The 25,860-nt window shown below is 38.5% G+C and overlaps 1 protein-coding gene across 9 annotated transcripts; it reads right to left on the reverse strand.

Annotated features, from left to right (window-relative positions):
- Positions 1 to 24,265, reverse strand: mrvi1 (murine retrovirus integration site 1 homolog). Of its 9 annotated transcripts, none has more exons than XM_079451042.1 (24): positions 24,234 to 24,265; positions 20,987 to 21,071; positions 20,484 to 20,608; positions 19,657 to 20,138; positions 16,616 to 16,834; positions 14,759 to 14,865; positions 14,543 to 14,607; positions 13,995 to 14,168; positions 11,837 to 11,914; positions 11,694 to 11,743; positions 11,561 to 11,617; positions 10,915 to 11,400; positions 9,129 to 9,207; positions 8,526 to 8,649; positions 8,413 to 8,443; positions 6,470 to 6,610; positions 6,256 to 6,387; positions 5,254 to 5,407; positions 5,118 to 5,167; positions 4,256 to 4,366; positions 3,965 to 4,032; positions 2,839 to 2,958; positions 1,677 to 1,814; positions 2 to 1,598 (listed from the first exon to the last, which is right to left on the reverse strand). In XM_079451042.1, the coding sequence occupies exons 5-24, from the start codon at positions 16,685 to 16,687 to the stop codon at positions 1,358 to 1,360; spliced, it is 2,478 nt and encodes an 825-aa protein (XP_079307168.1). In that variant the 5' UTR covers positions 16,688 to 16,834; positions 19,657 to 20,138; positions 20,484 to 20,608; positions 20,987 to 21,071; positions 24,234 to 24,265; the 3' UTR covers positions 2 to 1,357. The 9 variants fall into 9 exon arrangements, with proteins under 9 accessions (XP_079307165.1, XP_079307164.1, XP_079307168.1 ...); XM_079451037.1 differs by having other exon boundaries at positions 19,657 to 20,143; positions 20,488 to 20,623; positions 24,234 to 24,250; XM_079451041.1 differs by lacking the exon at positions 24,234 to 24,265 and adding an exon at positions 22,921 to 23,046.
- Between the last annotated feature and the right edge of the window lie 1,595 nt (positions 24,266 to 25,860).

Genomic DNA, 25,860 nt, shown 5'->3' on the forward strand with positions numbered 1-25,860 from the left:
TGTAATTCAACAAAAGCAGAGTTTATTCGTGTATGTTGTGTGACATTTTGTGTTACGGATGTGACATATAGAAATGCTCAGAGAATGTATCTGTCACCAATGCACTGAACAATCTGTTCGCATGTATCTTAACCCTTTAGTGTATAAACATCAGAAAATATCAGTTTATACACATTTAAAAAAAAAGGAAAATAAACATGAGGACAAAAAGGACACCGTTATAACATATTTATATTTTTTTAGGATTTCTGTGAATTACAATGTGCAAACCAGAAGCAATAACACTTGCAGAGGGGATGGCTCTTTATAGAAACATAAAACGGTTACTTTATTGTCATTTTCATGTGTTCGTTCATGAGGCATATGCAACATTACGGATGTTTCATGAACCACCGAAGGTTGACATCTGTACTATCACTTTTGTAAAAACGTATTTCTTTCATAGTAAGGGTGACATTTGCATGCAATTGCCCATTTATGCTGATTTTAATGAAAATGTTATAGACAAATTTATTATAGACGATTTATTCCTCATGTGCACAAATCCTGCTCTGATGTGCTTTAGATGAAATTCACAAAATTAACACTTCGAACAAATACCATAAACACATTTGACTGTTAAACACCTTTATTACAAGGTGAAGTGGCGCAACAGTAAACACAAGCACGCATGTGCAAATAGAAACTCTTGCATGCTAGTAAAAAGTACTCTTAAAGGGGCGGTTCACATTTCGTGTCTTTAGCGGGCGCAAGTTCTTTATTTTAAATGTAGAGACGTGGCACGTGTAGACACGTTTTCGACACATGGCGATGGAAACACTTTTCAGAGTGCCAGGTCATTTGACTGGAAAGGGTTTTCTGCGCTGTTTCAGGTGAGAAATGTGAATCGCTCCTAAAACTGTGAAAAACTCTGTATTAATAGAACCAGTGCTCTTTATATGCGACACAACACACACAACAGTCAACTAAGTTGCAAAATATTGCACTTAAGGATCTACCTTGGAATGTCAAATCAAATAAACAACAAACAATTGCAGAGACGCTTAACACACACCGTACCAAACAGTTTTAAATATCGTACTTAATATTTCAGATATATATTTCACAAAACCTGAGAATTTTCAATAAAATTTGAGTGGTATAATCATATATCTAAGTCTAAAAAACATATTTTCTCGATAACAAGAAATCCTTACTTTCCCTCAAGTAATATCCATTTCGTTCACAATGTAAATCCAATGCAATTCAATATCGGAGCACACTTGGTCCCTAAAATAAAATATAGAAATCTGCTCTTTGCGGCGTGAAGGACTCGCAGAGGAGTCAGTTCAGTTCCCTGGTCCCTCCAGGGATCATTTTATTCTGGGGCAGGGCTCTTGGACCCTACATTCAGTCCAAAAAACTTCTTTTTGCCCGGGATGGCTGATTTCTCAGTAGACGTGTCTCCACTTTCACTATAGCGGTTACTGAAGAAGTTCATAATATTGACAAAAATGAATAAAACAAAGAATACAGTGAGAACAATCCAAAGCACACGGTTTCGCCTGAAGACTTTTGGGAATATCCGATCAATGATCTCCAGTGCTTCCTCATACCTGCTGAGATAATGCAAAGGCATCATTTCTGATCATTATAAATAACACCACCAAGACAAACACCTTCAATATTATAGTTACCTGTTGGGCTTTCTGTTTTCATCAGCACCTCCGCTTATCTCCTCCTCATTATCCATCAGCTTCTCCTCTGCTTTCTCCTCCTCCTCCTCCTCCTCAAGTTCTTGGAGTTCTTTACTCCTCTTAAGTCCTTCTTGGAGCCTACAGTGGAGCATGATTCTTCAAAATATTGGCAGCCACAAACATGCATACTGTAGTTGAATAAAACACTTTGGTATACTACTATTATTTGCTATAGTACACTAGGTACTCTAGAGTTTTTGAGCCTCGCTATAGCACATATTACAGTATACTGCAGTATTTACTATAATTATACTACAGTTAATATTGCTGTTAATACATTATTATAGGATACCGTACCATAGCGCCCTGTATTAATTACATTTATATAGTATAATTACAATATTACATTTTAATATGGTGAATACTATAGTACACCACATTATTTTTCTTTAACATTAAGTGTCCATTAAAAATAAACTAATACGTTTTATTAATCTTTTGTGTTGATTTCCTTGTGTCAGGTTTTTGCACCCAGATTTTTGAAGTAAATTTAGGTTTAAGTCAAATAAAGGTTTTATTATATTATAAATGTAATAAAATGAAATAATCCCCCCCACAAATACTTTATTACATCATATTCTATAATATGATAAAACTGACCTTTAAAAAAGGTGTGTGCAAAAACTTGACGCAAAAATAAATAATCCCCGCCAAAAGACTTTGTGTCTGTCATGATTCTGCCTTCTCTTGTCTTGATTTTCTGGTCTAGAGGCAGAATCATGACAGACCCACGTGTTTTATGTGGAGAGAAACATATTATTGTTAATCAGGACATAATATGCGTTCTCTCCAGTCTCGTCATTTGGCCCCAGGGGGAAAGCTATACTAGGAACGAGAGGGGCGGGGCCAAATGACGAGACTGGAGAGAACGCATATTATGTCCTGATTGACAAACTGTAAATTACCACCAAAGAAAAGTAAAATCTTATATAAAGTGCTTAAGTTAGCAATGCAAATAAATATTCATTGGAATATTCATAAATCTCCATGTCCTCATCCCTTTAACATACTATGTCCTTATATACTGTATCTACAGTGTGCATCTGTTTGTTATTTTGTGTATGTGGTAAAAGATTTGTGTGGACCAGTGGGAAGATGTTACCCTTTGTGATAAGCCTCTTCTTCAATCTTGGCTCTGATCTCTTCTGTAATCTTCTCTGGATTGCAAAGAACTTTGCTTGGCATGGCTTCACTTTCCTGTTCGGTCAAACGGTTTCCATTGCTTTTGTTTCACATAGGAAAGAAAAATCAGTGCAGGAGCAATAAAAACTATTGGCATTACGCAGATCAGCGCGTGCCTCCTCTGTTTATAACAATGGGACTTGGCCCCGATGGACATTTTAAAAGCATCTACTACCCGTTTGGCCTTGTTTTTAAACATTTTATTTTACACCTTTGTAAGTCACAATATGTTCAGCACATTGGGAGGTCTTCAACTAGACTTAGAACAGCGTACATGTTAGGAAACTTGTTATTGTCTGTCTGTTCCTGACACCTAGTATCTGGATGTGAGTTTGATTTAAGTGTTTATTGTTCATTATTAATACAGCAAGCTAGCGCCTGTTTTTTCTCCAACATTCCTGTCAAAATGTTTAGATAGTCATGAAAAGGACATCAAATAGACTGCAGATGGGATTTTTGTGGGCTTTTGGGCTATTTTAAGCACACAGTCCTATTGTGCATTAATAATCTTTAGCTGGGTTTCCTGCTTACTAAGTAAATAAGCACATTCTCCTGTCACAAGACAAAAATCAAGTGTATAGTGTTAGTTCTGGCAGTACACGTGAGTCGAGCCCGCATTATCGCGTTGCTCAGGAGTAAATAACCCACCTCCATCCCCAAGTCCACCTCACATTTTCAATTGGGACTCGGATGTTATTCCTTTTCACAGTCTCAATTACTTTACATTATGTGTTTCACTTAAATGCCTTCAAGAACTAATGCTCCCTGCTGTTATTCATGTTGGCTGCCCAGAACAGAACCATACCGGCAATCTAAAATGTATGCTAATTGTCAATCCTTTTTTACGGTAGTGAACCTGACAGAAATATCTATAGATATGTGAGCTCTATTTCAACAATAAGCATGTTTTAGGAAAACTTTGATAGCTTTAGGCTGTCAAAGAATGAGAGGAACGCATTTTCAAAGCAGAACAGTATGAATGTACGCTGTCCTAAACAGTGAAGAAACACAATGTTGTAGTTCAAAGTTGTTAAACATAGACTTACGCCTTCTCGGGCACATCTTGATGCGTGGGATCTGAGGAACTTCCGTTTTTATTAGTGTTCGCCTCACACTGAAAATGTAGAACAATTTTACACGAAAAAGCTTTAAAATAATACTGACCTACTGAAATCTAAAGCTTTTTTTTGGTTCATTGTCTTGGTCTTGAAACCTTGTCACCTTGACAAACTACTGAATGGAGGAAACTTCAAGATAAAGCATCATTAGTTACATAAGGCTTCTAACAGACGGCATGAAAAGATCCGAGCCGGCCGTATGGTTGAGATCGAACTCACCACCAAAGGAAATGAACAGGGGGCAGCGGCGATGGCCGGGGTCTGTCCCGGGATGTTCAGTAGATTAAATTTAGGAACAACAGCCACGCTGACTCTTCGTCTGGGCAAAGCCTTAAAGAAACAACACATTTTTTATCACACAAATATGATATAATCTATTGGGTTCCTGTAGCTCAACAGGGCTCTAAGAATGTCAGGGTCATGGGTTTGATTTCCAGGAAGCACACATACTGATAAAAACACTGATTGATATTAGGGGTGGAACGGTTCACAAAATCTACGGTCCGGTTCATATTACGGTTCTGTGGTCAAGGTTTTTGGTTTGATTCGGTATACATAGTTAATTTTTTTCTCTTAAAACACTCCAGAAATACCATACATCAGCATAAAATATATAGCCTTACAATCCACCATTTAAAAAATTAAGTTATTCTTCAGGTCATGTCATGTAATCGCAAAAAAGAAAGAATGAGGCAGCTTGATTTTAGGCATAGAAACACTGTGACACTGAATAAATTAAACCTATAGGTGAGATTCTGATATAGCAAGGGAGGGGTTTTTCATTTATTTGAAAAGTTGCATTTTAAAAATGGACATGGCAACTATGCGATGCGCATAACCGGACCGAACAATACACACGTTTTGTGAATGGAACGGTACAGATTGTTTTCATGAACGCATCCATCCCTAAATTATATACTGTACATTATTTCAACACGAAAAATTGTGGTGAACTCTTTTTTTGCAGTAGCAGCAATTTACTTTTTAAGTTCATAAAAAACTATTCTTATTAAGAACCATTTTGTTTTCTGTGTTCTTGAAATGGCTCCTTTAATATTGATCATAATTGTAATAACATTACCTTCCCCATTTGCAGTGACATGGACCTTGATGTACGTTGAACGCCATCATCTGCATAAAAAAGATATAGGGCACAGAGACAGTCATATCAGGTGTTGTAGAAAAAGATCTCATTGGTGATGTCATAATGCATTTACCTCCAGTGTCCACTGAGCTCCCGTAGCACCGGTTGGAGTTTTGGTTGGCCAGCTTCTTGAACTCCATCAGTTCCGCATGGTCCTTCTCGTATGTCCTCTTCAAGTTCTCCACATACTGAATCATCACCTCAGTGGCCTTATTCATTCTCTTCTCCTGTCAAGGACAATGGTTACATGTTATGGAGCACAGAATTAAATTCACCCATACCAAAACTAGAAGCAACCCTCAAGACGACTGACAAAAACAAAGATTAAGCTAGATATATACTACCGGTCAAAAGCTTTCAAACACTTGAATCAAATCTTGCTTATTATCTAAAAACTAATTCATCGCAAGGTCTATGCTTCAATGTATGAAATTAGTTTTATAGACAGAATTGTGCAAATATAAACTAGTATAATTTTTTAAAATACAAATTGTCTTTAGAATGGATAACTTTGACTAAGAAATGAAAAAAAAGAGCAGCCAATAAGAGCTCAAATGGATGGGAACTCCTTTAATATGTTTAAAAATAAGATTAAGAGAAGTAAGAGAACATTTCTGCAAATTCTAGGCAAAGGTGATAGAAGATGTTAGGAACATTGGTAATCTAAAGGAATAGTTCACCCAAAAATGTAAATTCAGTCAGCATCTATTTACTCTCATGTCATGTTAATTCTGTATATGACTCTTTCTGAGAACATTGCTCATACTAAAATAAAACCCCAAAATATTAATATTGTCACCACTTGCTGAATACCACTGAGTGTGTCTCCCTTCATTTGGTTTACTTTGGCTTGCACGTTAACCTAAGGGCAAGCACAACACTAAGCTAAATCTATCACAAACATATCTTATCTGCAGGGAAATAAACATTCTCATGCACTCTTTTCCACAAAAGGAAGTTTTCCCTTCAAAACAGCACTTCGCCAAGTTTCTACAATAAAAACTGATACAGGGATTAGAGAGGAACATGGAAAGGGACCCTCGACAGCTAACAGGAAGTGTGACATCCATCTCACCTGCCGCACGGCTCCGACCATCTCGGCCCTGCTTGAGAGTCGGTTAGTAAGTCGATGAAGTACAGCGATGGTTTCTATAAGCTGCTGGTATAGTTCTCTCTGCTCCATATTCTGCCACATGGACACAGTGTTCTGCAACGCAACACCAACACGTTTGCATTCATTTCATTCTCAACATATCTGTGTGTGAATGTCGTTTATGATGGGCGTTAACCTTGATGGCAGATTTAAACTCTTCCAGTTCTTTCTCTGCGTTTTCCTCCGTCAGACTGCGTTCCCTTTCCGACTGTTTGAGCCGAGACTCCAGAGTGTAGTTGTCGTTGCGGAAGGCCAACGATAGCTGCACGAAGGCATTCTTCAGGAAGAAAAGAGCAACATGGGATTTATTTTAAGTAGGGAATAATGTACAGGCAGCCGGTTGTTATCGGAGAAATAAGCCCCGACAGTGTGATCAGGACCCGTTCGCAAAGCGTAGGATATTTACAATATCGTATTATGTCTTTTCATGTGACAACACTGAAGAAATGACAGTGTACAGCTTGTATAACAGTGTAATTTTGGCAGCAATTGAGGGGACAGCAAATTTACAATGTATATATATATATATTCTGTATAGGTGTGTTAGATCCAGGCCATTTTTATGTCCTATAAAACACACATCATTCTACATTCTGGATCTAACCAGAACAGGACTGACAAACTTGTGCCGTGATCAAGATCAAATTGTGCCGTGGGCCCGTGGTGGTACAGTGAGTATTGCCTGAGTATAAGAAAGGAAGAAATGTCCAGCCCTTGACCCCCATGAGCATCATCCTGGGAGCAGATTGGATTCACAAAGACATGTTTGCATTTCCCCACAGGGGACAGGAACTCACTAAAGCTCATCAAATTGCCATCCTAAACCAGACTCAGGAGAGCGGACAGTTGGCCTTCAAATACATATAAAAACAGACTCATTCTGGAAGACTCAGCGAACCCGGCATCCATAGATGACAATTCATTACATGAATACTATATGCAATGTGCAGAAACAACACTTGCCCAAGGCATTTGTGAGGACGTAGTCAGTCTGACCCTTGCTGATCTATAAAATCTGTAAACCAAAATATCTCTGTGTTATTATAAAGACATAGGGCCTCATTCATGAAACAATCGTTGTAAATTTATGCGTAAATCCCGAGTACTTGGCGCATGAAACTGACAATTTCCGAAAACTACACAAATACTTCGTAAACGGCAGATTTTATAGAAAAATGTGTGTATGTTAATGAATTCCAGTCACTCGTAAACAGGCCTCTGGTTTGGCTACATTATGTTGCATAAATGCATATTAATAATACTAATACGCTCTATGCTTACCAAGAAATGAATCAATTAAACTGTATCCACCAAAGCGTTTTTATAATAATACTCTTCTGAAAACGGCCAGCTGGTGGCGCCTTTGGGGGAACTGTGCGTTATTCAGGAGATGCGTTGGTTGCCAAGTATACGAATATCCGCAACAGTTAGCCTACTTGTTACTTGTCTTATTTTAAAGAATATTACTTAATATGAAAATGCAGAAACCATTAATATTATCTTCTCCATTGTCGTGTATAAAGGTTGGTCAATGTAGTGTTTGTCCTGCCTCTTCTTCACTGTGATTGGACGATTGTGTAAAGTAGGACAGTGATGAGCTCTGCGTTTTACCCAAAGTTAAAAAAAAATAAGAAACTGATCAAAGACAGGGCAAAATAACTTGTTAAATATCATTGTGATAAAATGCTGTGTCTTCAGTTTGTCTAAAAAATACAGAACGTTACGTGCGGTTTAACACATTATTTACACGCGGTGTGGAGCAGGTGTATACTTCTTTCACCAACTAACATTTTAAAAATAGAAAAACATTTTCATGAATCCTAAAATTCATGTTAGAATGATTTTACGAACGGCAAACATTTGTTCTGCTCGTACGTATTTCATGACTGAGACCATAAACCTTTTATTGAAATAGCTGATGTCATATGGTAGCCTATCGTGACCAATGATATAGGAAAACCTAAACAAACTAAACCACATTGCGATATGGACAAAAATATATATTTGAGATGAAAGAATAACGCAAAAGTAACAAGTCTAATGTTGGATACCGACTGGATTTGATAAACGCATACACACCTCAACTTCTTTCTCTGAGAGAGGGGGTGCGCTGCAATACAAAAGGAAAAATAATAAATGAAGATACAAAATAACAATGGAAATGAATTTGGCCGATGGTTTGGTGAGCGTACCAGCCAGGTAAACCTCTGTGCAGCTTGAGCTTGCGTAGCATGATGTCTGAAATGTTGGGCATTGCGTCAGATTTCTCTTTAGAGTCGTCTTCACTGGGAGAGCTGGGCAGAGGAGACGGCGGACCTGACAAATAAACACAATAAATACAACACATTTAAGATAGCTATCACGAATTGAGTGTTACTGTGACACACATGAAGAAACCTAGTGGTGGAAGCAAGTAGTTACATTTTTCTACACGCACACAAAGAACATAAACATATCGCATGTTAAGTGACACATAGAGGTATATAGATATACCTCAACATTATGCTGAATTAAAAGAGAAGTTTTATCACCGTTTTCTTATGCTCATTTATGTATTTGCAAATACATTTTACAACCCAAATAGCAAACAATTTTGAATTGACGAATTCTAGTTATGTAATAAAAAAGATGGTTTTCAATCCATCAAAATGCATTGTCCCCATTGACTTTAACTGACACTACATTACTGTAGATATGTTTTTTTGTTTTAACAACCTGCGGGATTTACAGCAAACCACAGATGCTTTCAATAAAGCTGTGCTGTATGTATGAATTTCAGACATTGAAGGTCACACCTCTGTCCTGCTCAGGGAATTCATTCAGGTCAGGGAGCGTTGAGCTGGAGATACTCTGGTTACGCGTCAGTTTGTGCTCCTGGAGGAGAAAAACACTACAGTTCTCACTTTTTTTGGAAAATGGGGTAAGACACCTGCTCCCTTTGGCATTTACTGACAATTGTGTTATACATAAGTGCATTTTGCATGTGTTAATGCATCATTCAAAATATTAATAATACATAAAAAATAAAATGTATTCAAAAACATTTGAATAAAAAAAAGTAAAAAAGCTGGATTGCCCCCCCCCGCTGGAGTAAAATGAGGTAAGAAACCCGCTGGCTTAAGCCTGACGTGTGCGCGACTGACCCCCAGTTTACCTCCGGTTTGTGTTTGGCTGTTGTCTAATTATATAACTATATATATTTAATTTAATTTACGTTAATATTAATTTGTATTATTATTTTAATGTACTGGTATCGCAGTCTAAATTCAAAATATTGGAGAGACAAGTTTAGCAAAGTAAAGATACTTCGCGGTTTCTTTAGATTGTTATCAGAATTAATCTACAGGCACTCTATTGTTTGTGAATGTGTACCGGAAGTTAAGTTGGGGTCACAAAAGTGTGCATGCGCAGTAACGGTTTATTTTTTGTTAAAATGAAAACGTCTATAGTTCCCTTTTTACGCGCATTCCATTTCCTGCATAAATTAGTTGAACCACCTGGTGGCAACCGTTTCTTAGGAACTTCGATCCAATGTAGTAGATAAAACCTGACCCCTGTAGGCCTGGAGAGGTATTGCAATATGTCGTAATGCGCATGCGTCAAAACCCATGTGTACGCATATTGTTTGAAGGAAGTGTACTTTGGCTGTGCATTCAGCTATACGTATGAAAAGAAGTATACCATGGCAATAATGAGACTTGGTCACAGTTGTCATTTCATATTTATGAATGAACAAATACGATTATTATTTTGAAAGCATCAGAAATGTAAAATAATAAATAATTATTCAGAATATGCATTCATTTTGTTTACTTACACTGATAGGTGAAGCTCAGAGCGAAGTTTTATAATTCTCCTACATTAGTATATGTTATCATTAACAAATGTGATTTTATTTACAGAATTATTAAAGCGATATCCTTTATATCACTAATGTCATTTATTCACCCTAATGTCATTGTAAAGCTGTATGACGTCCTTCTTCTCCAGAACACAAAAGAAGATCTTTTGAAAAACGTTGGTAACCAAACAACATTGGCCCCAATGACTTCCATTGTATAGATATAAAAACCACTGAGACATTTCTCAGAGTATCTCCTTTAAGTGTTTCACAGAAGAAAGAGTCAAATACAGGTTTTGAACAACATGAGGATAAAAACTTTTTTTTGGGTGAACTCTCCCTTTCAATAACATTTGATAAATACATACATTCAGAGCTCACTGTTATCCAGTCATAAATTCACAGCTCACTATTATCCAGTCAACTGTCATCTAACTGCAAAACTGATAGAATAACTCAAAAATGTTGATGCTCAGATGGGAAGTCAACCTTAGGAGAATTATTGGCGTCGATTTATTGCCATCTATGGTCAAGAGGATAATTATCCTAATAATTATTATGATTACTAGATTGGGGGGGTTGTAAAAGACAGTCTCACCTGGGGAAGCGTCTTACCCCTTCCTCCCCTAAAATTCCACCATGCTGCCAACTCAACTGAAATCCTCAACTAAGCCATAAAAGGAACATTAACTTACAGAAACAACACAGTGACTATGATTTGCCAAAAACAGTAAGATTACCTCACGTAACTTGGACAGTTTGTGGACGTTCCCGGGCAGCACAGGGAAGTCCTTGTACCCAGAGGACTTAAACAGCGACTCTCGTGAACTGTCAGAGAAGGAGAGACTCTCCTCGCCTTTGGGAGCAGCATTTCTCATGTTGATGGAGCCCACCGTGTCCCAGGACACGGCTCTCATCAGAGGTGGGAAGGCTCCTATTGTTTTGATTTCGGCTGTGCACGGAGCCTGCTGAGTGGGTGGCCGGGGGACGGGTTTGGCTACCCCTGTAGCCAAAGGTTGATTGGCGCCACGGCCAGCGGTCTCATCGTTTTTCTGTCCCGCTTGTTCAGAATTCTTCGCCTTGTCTACTGCTCCATGTTGGTCCAGGTTCTCCTGAGTCACGGCAGGCTCTCTGACCGGTACGGCAGTGGCGTATCGGGGACTTAACGTACCAGAGGACACTTTTCGTTTTTCGATGGGCTTCCACTCGACAAGCCTTGTGAAGGTCTGAGAACATTCGGGGATGGTTTTCAGTCATTTACACAACACTTTATGCACAGATTTATGTGCGACAAGCCTAGTGAAGGTCTGAGAACATTCAGGAATGGTTTATTTTTTATGCTGAAAGAGGAAGGAAAAGATCAATTTAAAGCATTGTTGTACAAACCTCCTGCTCTGATTTACTTGTGTCCCCATGGTCATGAGAAGGTGACACCTCCCGGTGCTGAGCACAAACAATCCAATGTTATTGAGGAAACAGAGAACATTTCATTAATAAAACGTCTTTAAATGACACTCACCGGAGTAAAGGAAGGACTCGCAGGAGGAGTTGTGCTGACGTCAGGACCACCTGGTGGAAAAAACAAATCAGTTAACCATCAATCTATGATCTAAATGAAGACGAACTCTGCCAGCGAGCATGCAAAAGCACACATTATGATACCTAGCTGCACGGGTGCAGAGAGGGAACTGCTTCTCGATGGTCTGGGGGACGAGGAGGGCGTTGGGTTCGGGGAGAGAGCTGCAACCAAAACACATTGTTATCCATGTTTGGACATGCACTGAATATCATTGCTTTTGGATCTCTACTTACTACATCTCTAACATTAAGCTGTGAATGTGATGTGCTTAAGTCAGTATGTAGTAGTTTGTGTGCAGGATACAAGAGGAACTCATTACTAAATCACTAATAAATCATAAAAAACTAAAATGAAATCACTACTAAGCTCTCCTCACTAACCAAAAACTTTGACTTTGTAATTTTTCTCAAAGTTACAGAGTGCAGCTGTAACACGTCAGAGGAGACCTGGCCCTCTCGGCTGAGGCTGGTTTCTCCCGAGGTTTTTTCTCCATTTATTCATCATTGGAGTTTGGGTTCCTAGCCAGTGGGCCGTGTTGGCTTGCTCAGCGGGAGTATGCTGTTATTAGATTAGTTTAAAGGGGTGGTGCAACGGTGTGACATGCATTCTGACTTTTTTACGTTGATGTTAAACATGCTTTCTTCTCATGCTTAACATGGTGAACATATAACATACTATTTCTGTGCTCGATACACTCCCCCAGTGTTCGTACAGGTTTCGGAAAGTTATTTTCGAACATGACAAATCGTTACGTAATAACTTAACTTAGTCCCATATTGGACAATTCTTCTGGAAAAGCATGAGGCACGCCCACCCATCAACCATGGAGAGCGGGAGAAGGAGCATGCGCACAAGTCACTTTCACTTGTGTGTTTAGAGAGAGAGAGAGAGAGAGAGAGAGAGAGAGAGAGAGCACTATGTTCGCGAATTTCAGCTGTGTTGTTTGTTCGCTGCATTTGGATGATGAATGTTATATAAACGGTGGATATAACGCTGGATTTGGAGATCGTTTGGATGAAACTGATGGATGGAGCATCGGTCCCAGCACTAAAAGTTTCTGGACATGAACTCCTTTAGTCCCCCCCACACACGTCACATGTTTTCGGAAATAATCGTACAGCTGTATCTGTTTTTTTTTTAAATGTGATCAAACTAAAGACTCTGCGGATATTTGAAAGGTGCAATACTATTCTGTAAGTACTCAAGATTAACATGAGATATACAGAAACTGCCTGAGTTATGGCCACTTTAAGATTCTGTAAACTCCATTAACATTGCTTACTCTTTCTATAACATGTACTGTATTGTATTTTACCTTCCTTTCTTCTTGTTAAGCTGCTTTGAAACTATGCCATATTGTAAAAAGCGCTTTGCAAATACTATTTTATTGAACTGAACTGAACTCAAGACATTTGAGGAAATATGAACACAATGTTCAGTCTGATAAGAGTAAGCAAGTTACAATACAAATATAAGACAAAGCTGGTAAATGCTGTATTTATTGCATAAAACCTGAGAGGATATTAGAAGCAAAAGTGTACACAGAAAAATCCCCCCACAGGATTTGTGCATGTACCGCAGACGTTACACTGTCTAGAACAGTAGCCTCACTTCTAAAAGGACTATTTAGACAACTTTACAGCTGAAATGATACATTTGAATGCTGTATTTAGACAAATCTACATCTCAAATGATGAGTTTAATGTGGAAAAGTGTACAGTTCTTCAAAATGAAAGCTGCAAATTACGTTTCTCATGTAAACTACACTTTTAAGTGCGTTACTGTACTGCTTTAAGAAATAAAGTACGGTCAACATTTTCTTTCCAAAACATTATTTTAGGATTTAAATGCTCTGAGGAAGAGAAGCTTTTTCTTGCTCAAGAGATTCTTGGTCATGCTTCATTAAAGTGCCAATTTAATCTCTTTTGTTTCTCTCAAACCTCCTCGGGAGAGATAAAACTGGACAAATGAGATTGTCAACACTCAGAAAGAGTACAGAGCTATAAAGTTGACCTGGAAACCAATGCTCGGATCATTTTGTCTTAAGATTTCATAAGAAATAAGATTTATGTTCATATTAAACTCTGTGACTTGCCCATTAACCTAAATAACTTGCCAAATCTGAGCACAATGTGACTTTATTGAGATCTCGCCTAAATCTCTATGGGGAATTTTAAAGTTGTGTTTTTCAAGAGAAGAATCAGAGAAACATGAAGTTAAAAATCTGCTTGACTGTTGTACCTGTGGGGGAGTCAGAGAGGCTACAGGTGGAGCGTCGGCCCCTGCGTTGCAGGAAACGATCGCTGACATTTTTGGCCTCCTCAAGCAGCTCCAGATTCTTCTGACGGTCCTCTTCAGATAACTTTTGTTCAGGCAGCTGATCCTTCACTAGGTCGATCACATGTCCCTCATCATCTGAAAAAAAATTATACAATTAATACAGAGCAAATCAGTAACTCAACACTTAATCTCAATATGCTGCATATGACTGTATTACAGATAACAATGAACTATGTTTACTATTTTAGGCCTACTCCTGGTTCCCATAATTCATTGCTTTAAGTGTTTCTAAATCCAAACACATCAATTATATGAATATTGTGAATATTTATAAACATTCGTGCAGTCCAGCTAAATGTAAATGTTAATTATTTTATTGAAATTCAAAGAAAATGGAAAGGAATGGTCACCAAACACCTAGAAATGCTTATTTAATGACAATTTGGAATGGTCTCCTTATTTGTACCAAACCATTATGATGAAACATAGGAAGGTTTCGTGGAACATACCCATTGTGGTGATGGGACTGGAGGAGACTGAGTTTCGGGACAGGCGAGGTCTTGGGGTGTGTGGTCTGAGGCACATTAAAAACAAACATTACGCCATCAGATTCTTAACATAACCTACAACAAACTGAACTGCTTTAGCACATCTAAAATGAAAAAAAGCTGCTTTTAAAGAACGCTTTTTAAAGCTTGAGATTTATTGGAATCTATTTTCAATACCTTGCTTTCTCTAGAGCACCGGACTCAGGTTTGCAGGCTGATCTTGGAAGCACGATGGTTGGCGGACTCACGGTTACATTCACCATCGTGCTTTCAAATGGTGTGTACTGCGAAAGAAAGACAAGTTTGCTTTACTGGCCGGCTGCAATATTTGAGTCACATTCTTGGAAAGTACAGAGGGTGTTAAATTTTGCATTGTGTTAAAAACAAGCACTACTGAATTATACTGCAGAGCTTAAAATAGCTTGATAAATGTTAAAGGGATAGTTCACCCAAAACAAAATCTGTCATAATTTACTCACCCTCAGGTTGTTCCAAACCTATATAAATGTCTGTTAAACACAGAGAAAGATTTTTGTAAGAATGTGAGCAATTTTCGGTTCTGTGACATCATCCACTACCGTAGTAGGAAAAAAATTTGTAAATTTTGTTGTTCTGTTGAACACAATCTATTGAGATATATATATCTTTTAAAAATTATATTTTTGGGGCGTTTTTGCCTTTATTTGGACAGCTGTGGTTCAGAGAGGACAGGAAGTGAAGTGGGCGAGAAAGAGGGGTTGGGTCGGGAAAGGACTCGAACTCGGGTCGCCCGGAACGCAACTGCGCTATATGTCGGAGCACGTTAGCGCAAGGCTATCGCCTCCGACTTATTGAGATATTTTGAATAATTTAGGAACACAAACAGTTCTGGGCTATGGCAGTCAATGATGTCACAGAATTGGAACATTTTTCCAAATATCTTGCTCTGTGTTCATCAGAATAAAGTCATTTATACAGGTATGAAATTACATGAGGGTGACCAAATGATGACAGAATTTTCATTTTTGGGTGAATTATCACTTTAACATACAGAATCTCTAAACATCCACACAAACATCTGTCGGTTAACCCAAACTTAAATTAACCTAAGAACGCTTTAGTGATTTTACTACCATATCAGACCAGAGGCTGTAGAGATTTTATCTATCTGTAGTTAACAGCAGCTCTCTCACACACCAGCTCCAAAAACACTCTTCGCTTTATCCCATGGGAAACATTTCACTGTTATAACATCCCCTATGGACGCGAGGAAGCAAAATATTAGTCTTTGTTATAGCCCAATGACACTGTTGTGCATTTTTCCATTCAGAACTGCCACTTTATATTAGGCCATTCTGTAACTAACTATTTTAATTCTTAGAAAATGCATTGAAGATAGCAAATAATTGTGATGTATTTCTATTCATCTCCTTATTAAACTTATTTCTTATATTTCTGACAACATGCTGTGTATGTGACCAATTTAACTTCAATCTAAACTGTTCTACAATATGGTCACACGTTAGATTACGTGTCATCAAGAAATGTACGACAAGGCCGAACTATGACACAGTTACTGTGTCCTTAAAACTGTTTAGTTAGAAGCAGGACCTTTATTTGTTTCTGGATTGTTACTGAAGTTTAATATAAAGAGAGAGATCTTATCGGAGCCTCAAATTTAATGAGTCACTGCAAGAATAACAGAAAATCTCAAATGAAACATCAATCCCTGACAGACTTTGTAGTTGTTTGAAATGAAGAATTTAGTGGTGGTGGCGTGCCAAGAACTGTTTGTAACAAGTATTCTTCCAAATAACTTTCTCTGTGTTCATTAGAACAAATACATGTAGATTTGGAACAACTTCAGGATGAGTAAATGAAGACAGAATTTTCATTTAATTTGATGGACTATCCCTCTTAATTCTTAAACGTAATCCCTAGCAGCCTTATACTGGATATCATCTCTACGGTAAGACATTTTGTGATAAGCAGAGGTACACCTGAAATGTCACGGGCTGGTCCCCAGGGTTCACCTCATATAAATATATAACTCACAGTGGAGGGAGAGCTGGATGTACTGTCGAGCTCCTCTGGAGAGTCTTCCTCTTCCTCTGGCAGGGTGGGCATGGCAGGGTAGAGAGCGGGCCGAGAAGGTGTGTGGGAGAAGATAAAAGTGGCAACAGTCTCTTTTGTGACGCTATGAGCTCTCTTTAGTGAAGTCTGTTCACCTCTCCAGCGATTGGATTGACATACAGTAAACTTGTTCTCCTGCTCCTACGTAAAGGGTACAAACAACACATGTATAGTCACAGTGACTTACAAAAAGAATACTGTGGCCATACCATGGTACACTGATTGTATCAGAAGCAATGATTTCACGCATGCATATAGCCCATTACATATTCGGGTTGGGCAGAATAAAAATAATCTGGGATCAAAACAAGATTATTATTTATTAGATAATTCAAATACATATTTTGTAAGTATTTAATGAGAAGTATTTAATTTGTTATTATTTTAAAGTCCCCATGAACTGGAAGTTGCGCTTGTTTCCCTATTCTGACGCATTTTTGAGTGAAGCGAAATTTCGAATGAAAAAAATAGTGGGCGTGGCTTGTTTCACTGCGATTTGAAGAAAAACAGCCTTTGTATTTTGAACTGGAACTAGGAGCCGACTGACAGTTGCAGGGGAGGGTTAACTGATGCTCCGCCCAAGCCGTCTTATTTACTAGAGTGCATTTTCAGATTTTAACTGAGGATTACAAGGGGACTTGAATTTTAATAAGAATGACACACATTGGTAAGCTATTTATGATAAACGCTGCACTGTTTCATGAAAAAATAGGAATTGTCACTTTAATTGTCAACTGGATGTTTTTGGAAGGGCCCAAGACAAATCTGGGGGGGAATTAGCCTCCCTGAGCCCGGCACTGCATGTCATGTTCCCCCTGCTGGCTTTTGTCCTATCGATGAGCTTCATCTTCTAGAGCGACTCAGAGGAAACCGTTCCCTTCAGCAAAATAACATTAACTGATGGCATATCATATACAATAACAACCCCTTCAGTCAGGACCACTGACAACAACAACATCATCTACATTAGCAGACTAAATGAGTGAACAACATCATGATATAGATGAAGCAGATTTCAGACTCCAACTCTGCCCATATCGAAGGCAAACCCTGCCGAATTGAAATAAATACATTTAATTTCCTTTATTTACATAAATTTGGCAGCAATTGCCTTCCATATCCCAGAGCCTTCAAGCTGTGTTCTCTAAAGTGCATTACTTAAGTGGACACTCAAAAAAACCTTTGCATTACCTACCCACAACAATCTTCAGTAGCAAACATACAGAACACCTTAGTTATCACAAAGCAACGCCTTAGAAACCACTCAGAAACCCTAATAATCGATCAAGCAACTGCCTGGCAATCCCTCAAAAAATCCTTGAATTCTTCTAGAAACTTCCAAGCAACTATATGCTTGTATGCATTTGGCAGACTATTTTATCCAAAGCAACTTACATTGCATTAGACTACACAACCGAATGTCCAATCCCTGGGATCGAACCCATGACCTTGTCTTTGCTAGCGCCATGATCTCACCTCATAGCAACATGGAGCTCCACATTACTGAAATCGCCTAACAACCACTTAGCAACCACCAGAACAAGCAAATAAATGTCTAGCAACCACTCGGAACATCCTGGTAGTAACCTAGCAACCACTCAGAGACACTCAGATCCTAGTAGTCGCTTAACAACCACCAATACCATCCTATTAATTACCTAACAGCTGCCTAGCAACCACTCAGACCATCACAGTAATCGCCTAGCAACTCCCTAAAACCACTAAAAATACCTATGCGACCACCCAATAAGTTACAATAGTACTAAATAACTTTAAAATTTTAGGCTTTGTTACCCCAATGGTCCTGATAAACTTTTCTCATATCTTCAACAGTAATCTCTGCCATAAACGGTTGTCAAAGGGACCACCAGAGAATTCACAATGTACAACAATTGTACAGATAAAATTCGAATAACTTGAACCAACATATTTACCAATAATGGGCAAAAAAGGTGATTTTTAGCCATGATGCTGAAGTTATTTGCTATGATCATTTTGAACACTTCTGAGTAGGGATGTCAAACGATTAATTGCTATTAATCGCATCCAGAATAAAGGTTTTGTTACTTAATATATATCTGTGTACTGTGCATGTTAATTTTGTACTTATAAACACACACATACATGTATATATTTCAGAATAATATAAAAATCAAAGGTTTATATATAATTAAAATTATACATAATAAAAATCAATAAATACATGCAAATAACCTAAATATATATACATGTATTGTATGTGTACGTCTCTGTATATAAATACTAAATTTGCAAAGTACACAGACATTTATTATATAAAAACTCGAACTAGAACTTTATTCTAGATTTGATTCATCGCAATGAATCATTTGACAGCCCTGTTTGCTAAAGGTACACTGGGTAGTTGCTTACTGTCCTGAGTCAAGAGGCTATCCCCAAGTCTATATAATATTCAGGTCACTCCTTTAGTGTAAATTACACTTTTGCACGTTTTATGATCCATCAGGCAAAAGTTATAAATCAGATTGCTTAAAATAACATTACATCGGAAGTATCCTTCTCTCTAATATAAACATGGTTGAAAAGCTATGCTGTGCAGTTTAATAACTATCACTACTACTATAAAGTGTTTCAACTGATGACATTTCAAACATTTTAAAGTTGTCGTGAGTTGAATTGGTTGAGCCCTTACAATACTAAAATACAACACTCGCTCAATTGGGGTCTAGAAGAAAGAACTGTGAATCTATGAAAGAAAGGTTCCCTAAATAGGAAAAACGTTCTCCGAGTCCATCACGGGAAGGTTAAACAAGACGACTCAGCATTTCTTGGGAAAAGGGAATTGATTCCAGCAGGGTGATGGAAATTAAGCTTAGGATTTCTCAGTAAACCATGTGTTTTTATCAACAACAAGACGCCCATCTCTTTGAGGATAAGGAATCGGACAAGGTTCAACAAACTGTTTGCTGGCGACTATAACTCACCCCTGAACTGTCAGAGAGATCAGAGGCTCGGGCACTCTGATTCTTTGATGTTTCTGAGTCACTTGTTTTCGGTTCCTCTGGAGTCTCACTGTTCTGTGTCCTTGCTTGACTCTTCTCGCTGCTCTCAGATTCCTCTCGACTCCTCCCGCTGCAATCCGACTCTTTGCGGATCTCCTCGCTTCCCTCTCGACACTTCCTAGTATCCTCCGCTTGGCTCGCCGGTGATGAATCGAATGTTTGGTTATCCCAACCGGTCTCTGACTTGAAGGGCTTCCCTTGGTTCAAAAGTTTTAAGACCTCTTTTCTATCACTATACTCTGACGTCCAACTTGGGCTCCTTCCGGAACGTTGGGTCTGTCTTTCGCCGTTCTGTTGCTCAGTTTCCGAGCATATGACGTCCTCTTGAATCCTACACGTTTCCTTGTGTGCAGCTAAGGTGCACCCTGACGTTGATGGGAAGAGCTCATTGCTTGCTGATGGATCTGACCTTAAAAAGAATAAAGAATAAATATTTTAGACAAAACAATCATGAAAGTAGAAGAACTAATTTGTTAGCGCTGAAGCAAAACAATAGTATAAAGAGACATTTCCTATTGCATTACTGCAGAAGAATGTGTGCTTGTTGACGAGTGGGATTTTCGGCCCACGCTAAAAGGGTTTTACATGTTACAGTTGAGAGGGAGTAATTTATTGGGGCCGTGGCGGGTGACAATGTAAACTCTGGTGTTCCTGCACACTCTCACTTCACGTCAGATGGTCTTTGTGTGAGGATTTTATATAAACACACAAGAGAGGTGTCCTTTAAGAATGTCAAAGAATGTAAACACTGACCCAGCTACATTCTCCTGTGCGTGATGTGGCGCGTGTTCATCGCGGACGATGCCGACAGAAGGGTCCGATAATAAACTGTTAGGGGTCTCAACACAAGGCAAAGTAGGGGCCTGTTGACCCCCTAAAGATGAAAAACCTGATGAGTTAATACAATATTACTGAAATAACTTTGTAAATGTTTTTTGGTAGAACAAGACAGCTTGGTGATGTCTGCATGTTTCAAAGGCGTACGAGGCACCTTGATTCTTACAGGGTTTAAAAAACTTCATGACTTACTTTCTTCTGCAGAACACAAAAGAAGATGTTCTGAAGAACGTTGGTAACCAAACAATGGCGGTACCCTTTCAATTCCTTTGTATGGACACAAAACCAATGCAAGTGAATGGGTACCACCGTTGTTCAGTTACCAACATGTGTTCAGAAGAAAGTCAGTCGTACAGGTTTGAAATGACAAAAGGGTGAGTAAATTATAGTATTGTATAGAAAGTCTTGACACTACCAGCAGTCACAGAACTATTGAGGCAAAGATCATGCGGTAAACCAGGATCCTGACCCGAGGAGGACACATCTGGGTTTTCACTGACCTTAAAGAAAAATAACATCACGCATATCTTAAATTATGATTTTTGAGCATGGGATTCATTGAGTGTTGTTTTAGATATCTTATCAGCACAGGCCATTCAAAACATCTCTGACATTTTTAAGCGATGTAATCAAAAGGATTTCCCTAACACTTTGACTAAAAATGAGTGTCCTTTAGTGCTGGGCGGAAGAGATAACAATGTTGAGAATCACATAATCAAAATAATCTTGTGATGTCCTGTGATGGAACATAAAAGTTTTTATACTGGCATGACCTTCATGGAAACATGAATCATAGTTTAAGGTTTTCAAAAGAACTGAATTTTCATTTTTGGGTGAAGTATCCCTTAAAGTCAGGAGTAAAAAAAAAAAACCCAAAACATCACAGTTCTTTATTTTGCTGAACAATTTTAAAGGGATAGTTCACCCAAATGTATTCGCAACTTGTAAATGATTTTGGGAAATGCTTCAGTGGTGTTGTGTCCATACAATGGAAGTCAATATGGGGGCCAATGTTGCTTGGATACCAACGCTCTTCAAAACACCGTCTTCTGTGTTCTGCATAAGAAATATAGTCATACAGGTTTGGAATGACATCACGGGGAGTAAATGATGAATAAATTTTTATTTTGGGGTTAAACTGTCCCTTTAACCCGATAAATACACGGCACGGTTAGAGCTGTGGTGTAGCAGAAAACTCAAGGAAAGCAATGAGATTAAATGGAGATCAATTGGATACTTTTATTTAAATCTTCTCAGATTTCTCTCCTAACCAAACTGAAAGAGCAACCTTACATTTCCCCAAGAAGAATATTGCATGTTGAGCTGTGGCTCTCACAAGCTATGCAACTTTGAGTCTAGCCTGCAACATTGGCTAATAGGGTCCCTTTAAAAAAAACTAAGGATATTAACAAAATAAACTTTTTGGTGTATGCATTGTTAATAGGAGAGATGGCAAGGATGCCAACCGGTACAGCATCAGCGCAGCGAGGTATGTCTGCAGCACTGATGTGCATGACACACGGATGAATATTACAATGTAATCCAATCACCCTGATTATTTCCTGTGAGTTTTCCCTCCCTATCACTCCACCACTTGCTCTCTGGTCAATGTGAATGGTCTTCTCATTGACCACAGCTATTTTTAGATGGTCTTTGGCTCTCGTAACTGAATTCGGAGGGGGGGGATGAAAGGTCCCTCTTGGTCCTCTGAAGATGTAAGCATTGCTTCACAGCAAAACTTCTGACGCGGCTCCGAGCGTCATGACAATGTGAAGGCTCTGAGCCCCACCAACCCCGGATTTACAGCATGTAAGAACACAACATGGTGGATTTGTTTAAAATTAGTTTGTTTGAAACAAAACGGAAGCAGTTGCCACGCTTTCAGCATTAGAGACAACAGGAAATGCAATGAGTGTTTAGGTGACCACCAAAACCGACTGAAGTGACTGACTGAAGATCCGTATTTACCTCAGCGAGTGTTCAAAAGAGCAAATCATATTAATGGTCAAACTAAAAGTGCAGGATATACAATATATTGCATCACAACAGGATTTTTAGGATTTCAGGATATAAAACACTATTTAAATTAGATCCAATGTGGTCTCAGACTATCTGATTACATCTCAAACTGCAACTTCTCCTGACCAGAATGAATTCATGAGAGTTTTATAAGTGCTAACATGCTGAAAAAGGCTACCGCGTTCCATTTTCACATTTTCACAGCTCACGGGAAACCTTGCTCCCATGCATATCCATTAAAGTACTTCAATCAGGAAGCATCTGCATCTTTTCCCTCCGTCTCGCAAGAACAAATCACTTCATGCAAAGAAAAACTTGCTCAAACTCTACCTGATTGGCCAACAAGGATGAAAGAAGCCCACTATTTCCTCCAAAGCTCTCTTTGCCTTTCTGCTCTCTCCCCAAAGCTCAATCTTCAACGTTCTTTCTTTTCCTCTCTCCAGCGTTTTTCCCTGCACCAGCCTCTCCGTGACTCCTGGGAGCTTTGACCATTTAAGGAGAAGGCTTCTTGCGGTTCTACAGGCAGCTACTGCTGTGTGTATGTGTGTGTGAGTGTGTGTGTGTGTGTGTGTGTGTGTGTGTGCTCTTTCTACTTGATGCTCCAGTGAGCCACGGGTGAAGAACGACTCCGCGCCGATCAGCTTGCTTGTTTGGACCCTTTCTAATTTAAAAAAAGTGCCAAAATCTAGTAGTCTGAGAAAATGTCTCTTTGCACACCCTGCCAATCCTTTTTCTCTCTACTACAGTGAATGTAATGACACAAACGGACAGCTATACCCACAAGACAGAGTTAAACAAGAAGGATCTTCACTTCTGAGAAAAAACATGTCACTATAGAGGAAGTGATGAAGGCTTTTCGTAACTCTGTAGATATGCAAATTTTGTGTGACATTCGACCGCCTGTTAACAACCAGTGACAGTTTTTTAGAACATTGCTTTGGTGTTTGGTGGTTGTTGATAGGAGGTTTCTAGGGGTGTTTTAGGTGGTCTCTTACTGGCCACCTCACATGGTCTCCATCACATACCCCTCTAACTTTCATAATCAGACATGTTGTCAGAAAATTTTGAGAAGCAAAAAAAGCCCTGTGATAAAATACCCAAACAGCATATGCATAACATTTATGCATTTTGCAGACACTTTTATTAACTCAAAGGGATAGCTCACCTAAAAATGAATATTCTGTCATCAGTTACCCGCTTGTCATTTCAAACCTGTATGGCTTTCTTTCTTCTGCAGAACACAAAAGAAGATATTTTGTAGAATGTTGGTGACAAAACAGCAGTGGCAGCCATTGACTTCTATTGTGTAGACACAAAACCATGCAAGTGAATGGCTGCCATCGCTGTTCGGTCAACAAAATTTTTCAAAAATATCTTTTGTGTTCTGTATTACATACAGGTTTGACAAGACAAGACGGGTAAACTGTTACTTTCTGCAAAGTACTCCATTACTAGAACAGCAACATAGATGCTTGCTTTAGCAAACACCAATAAATCACACAAATAAATCAACTTTTCAGAGGATATTAGACAGTAAATATTGTTAATATTAAATTCAGGATATTAAACTGGGATATTAAGAGTTGAAATATGATGCATATTAATCGTGATCAAAGTTGAAATAAAAAAGCTTTGCGTTTTACCTTGTCGATGTGGTCCTCTGCTCTCTTGTACCAAAGCGAGCCACCTGTTTGAACACAGCACAGAGAGATCAGGCTTATTTGCAAGTCCCCGGTCTGTCATGCAAATGCAGGAGTGTTAAAATAATCATAAAACAGTCGGCCATCCACAAGCATGACGCACCAAAGGAGGCGTAACACGTGAGTTTTCAATAGTTCATTTAGACTCCCATCTCTCTCTCTCTCTCTCTCTCTCTCTCTCTCTCTTTCTCTCTCCTTCCCTGCCTCCATATCTAAGGGCAACAATAACCTGGCAACCATTTACATAAGAAGCTTGATCCTCTGCTTGAAAGCACTTGGCTAACCGAAGGCTCATTGTTTTACAGCCTTGGGAGCCATGTCTCAACTGGACAAGTAACAAAGATTCATTTATGTTTTAAATTAGAAAGATATTCACCTTTAATTTGGTAAATAAAGCAAAGACCAGCTATCATGGCAATTCATGGCATGGGTTAAAATCAGGTTACTTTAAACAAGAGTTGCTTTAATGTCATTCAACAATAATCACAGACGTGTCCACTTTAAGTGTTTTAGAAGAAAACCGTCTGAAGGATTGACAGAGGGGTCTGTTATTTATTTAGACTGTTGCAATGAGAGCTCCTAAGAATGATGCATAAAGTCTGTTGTTGTGCTTAGCTAGCTCAAAAATAAGAAAATATTGATATTGCCATGATATGACATTGTGATTGGCGTCAGAATGTTGAATCCTGATACAGGATGCATGTTTCTTGTTGTATAATGTCGCTTTAAATACTTGAGTCTGCTAAATGCGTTAATGTGTAACGTGTAATGGGACCAAGGAAAAGAGTTTTGGAAGCCAAAGTAAATAAGACAAGCATTGTAAGTTGTTGCCAACTTAGGTGTTACCGGACAAATGCTTTGAGAGAAATCTTTTAACCTTAAGGTTCATCAAAACAGCATATGGATATTATTTCATATAATGGAGTATTTGAAGAGTTCAATGGCAAATGCAGATAACTTCATTTTCATTTTTTAACTGTGCATGTTGAGTAATATTTATCAAACTGTTTGTCAAAAAATCATGATTTTTGAGAACGTTCCCGTTTTTGTAAATAAACTATTACACATAAGAGAGCCTACACATAATGTTATCGTCACATAGCTGTAGAGATAAGCCATGTTTAAGGCTGCCAGTATGCCGGGCGAAATTATGGTACGTCTGTTTCACTTCACTTTTGACTACTCATTTGGTAAGCAAATGAAACTCTATTCAGCACCGACATTAGCAGAAAGAACAACGATGGTATGATAAGATAGAAATCCAATATGCACGTATGAACACACACATAAACGGCTCTTCTGTTGTTTAGAGAGCAAACAAACACAGCAGCTCTTGCATTTTATCATACGTTGCATTATGTGAACCAAGTGTTTCTACTGTAAGTTTGAACTCTAAACAGCGCTAGAAACAGCTGCGCTTGCCACAGATCTCCCTATAGACACAGCAGGAAGAGACACACACACAAACACACACACACAGCATGAGAAAATAAAATCATTGTAAGACTTTACTACTGGATTATACAAACAATACAAAAATTTTGTTTAAAACAATAAATATCAGTTTTGC

Source organism: Barbatula barbatula (assembly GCF_947034865.1).
Source record: "Barbatula barbatula genome assembly, chromosome: 1".
NCBI lineage: Eukaryota > Metazoa > Chordata > Actinopteri > Cypriniformes > Nemacheilidae > Barbatula > Barbatula barbatula.

Excerpts from the sequence above, each read along its gene's own strand:
- mrvi1 (XM_079451039.1), bottom strand. The coding sequence starts at position 16,687 with ATGCCCACCCTGCCAGAGGAAGAGGAAGACTCTCCAGAGGAGCTCGAC. Across the intron at positions 6,388-6,469 it reads AGTTTAAATCTGCCATCAAG|AACACTGTGTCCATGTGGCA; the intron begins GTTAACGCCCAT and ends GTTGCGTTGCAG. Across the intron at positions 4,033-4,255 it reads CCTGTTCATTTCCTTTGGTG|TGTGAGGCGAACACTAATAA; the intron begins GTGAGTTCGATC and ends CTACATTTTCAG.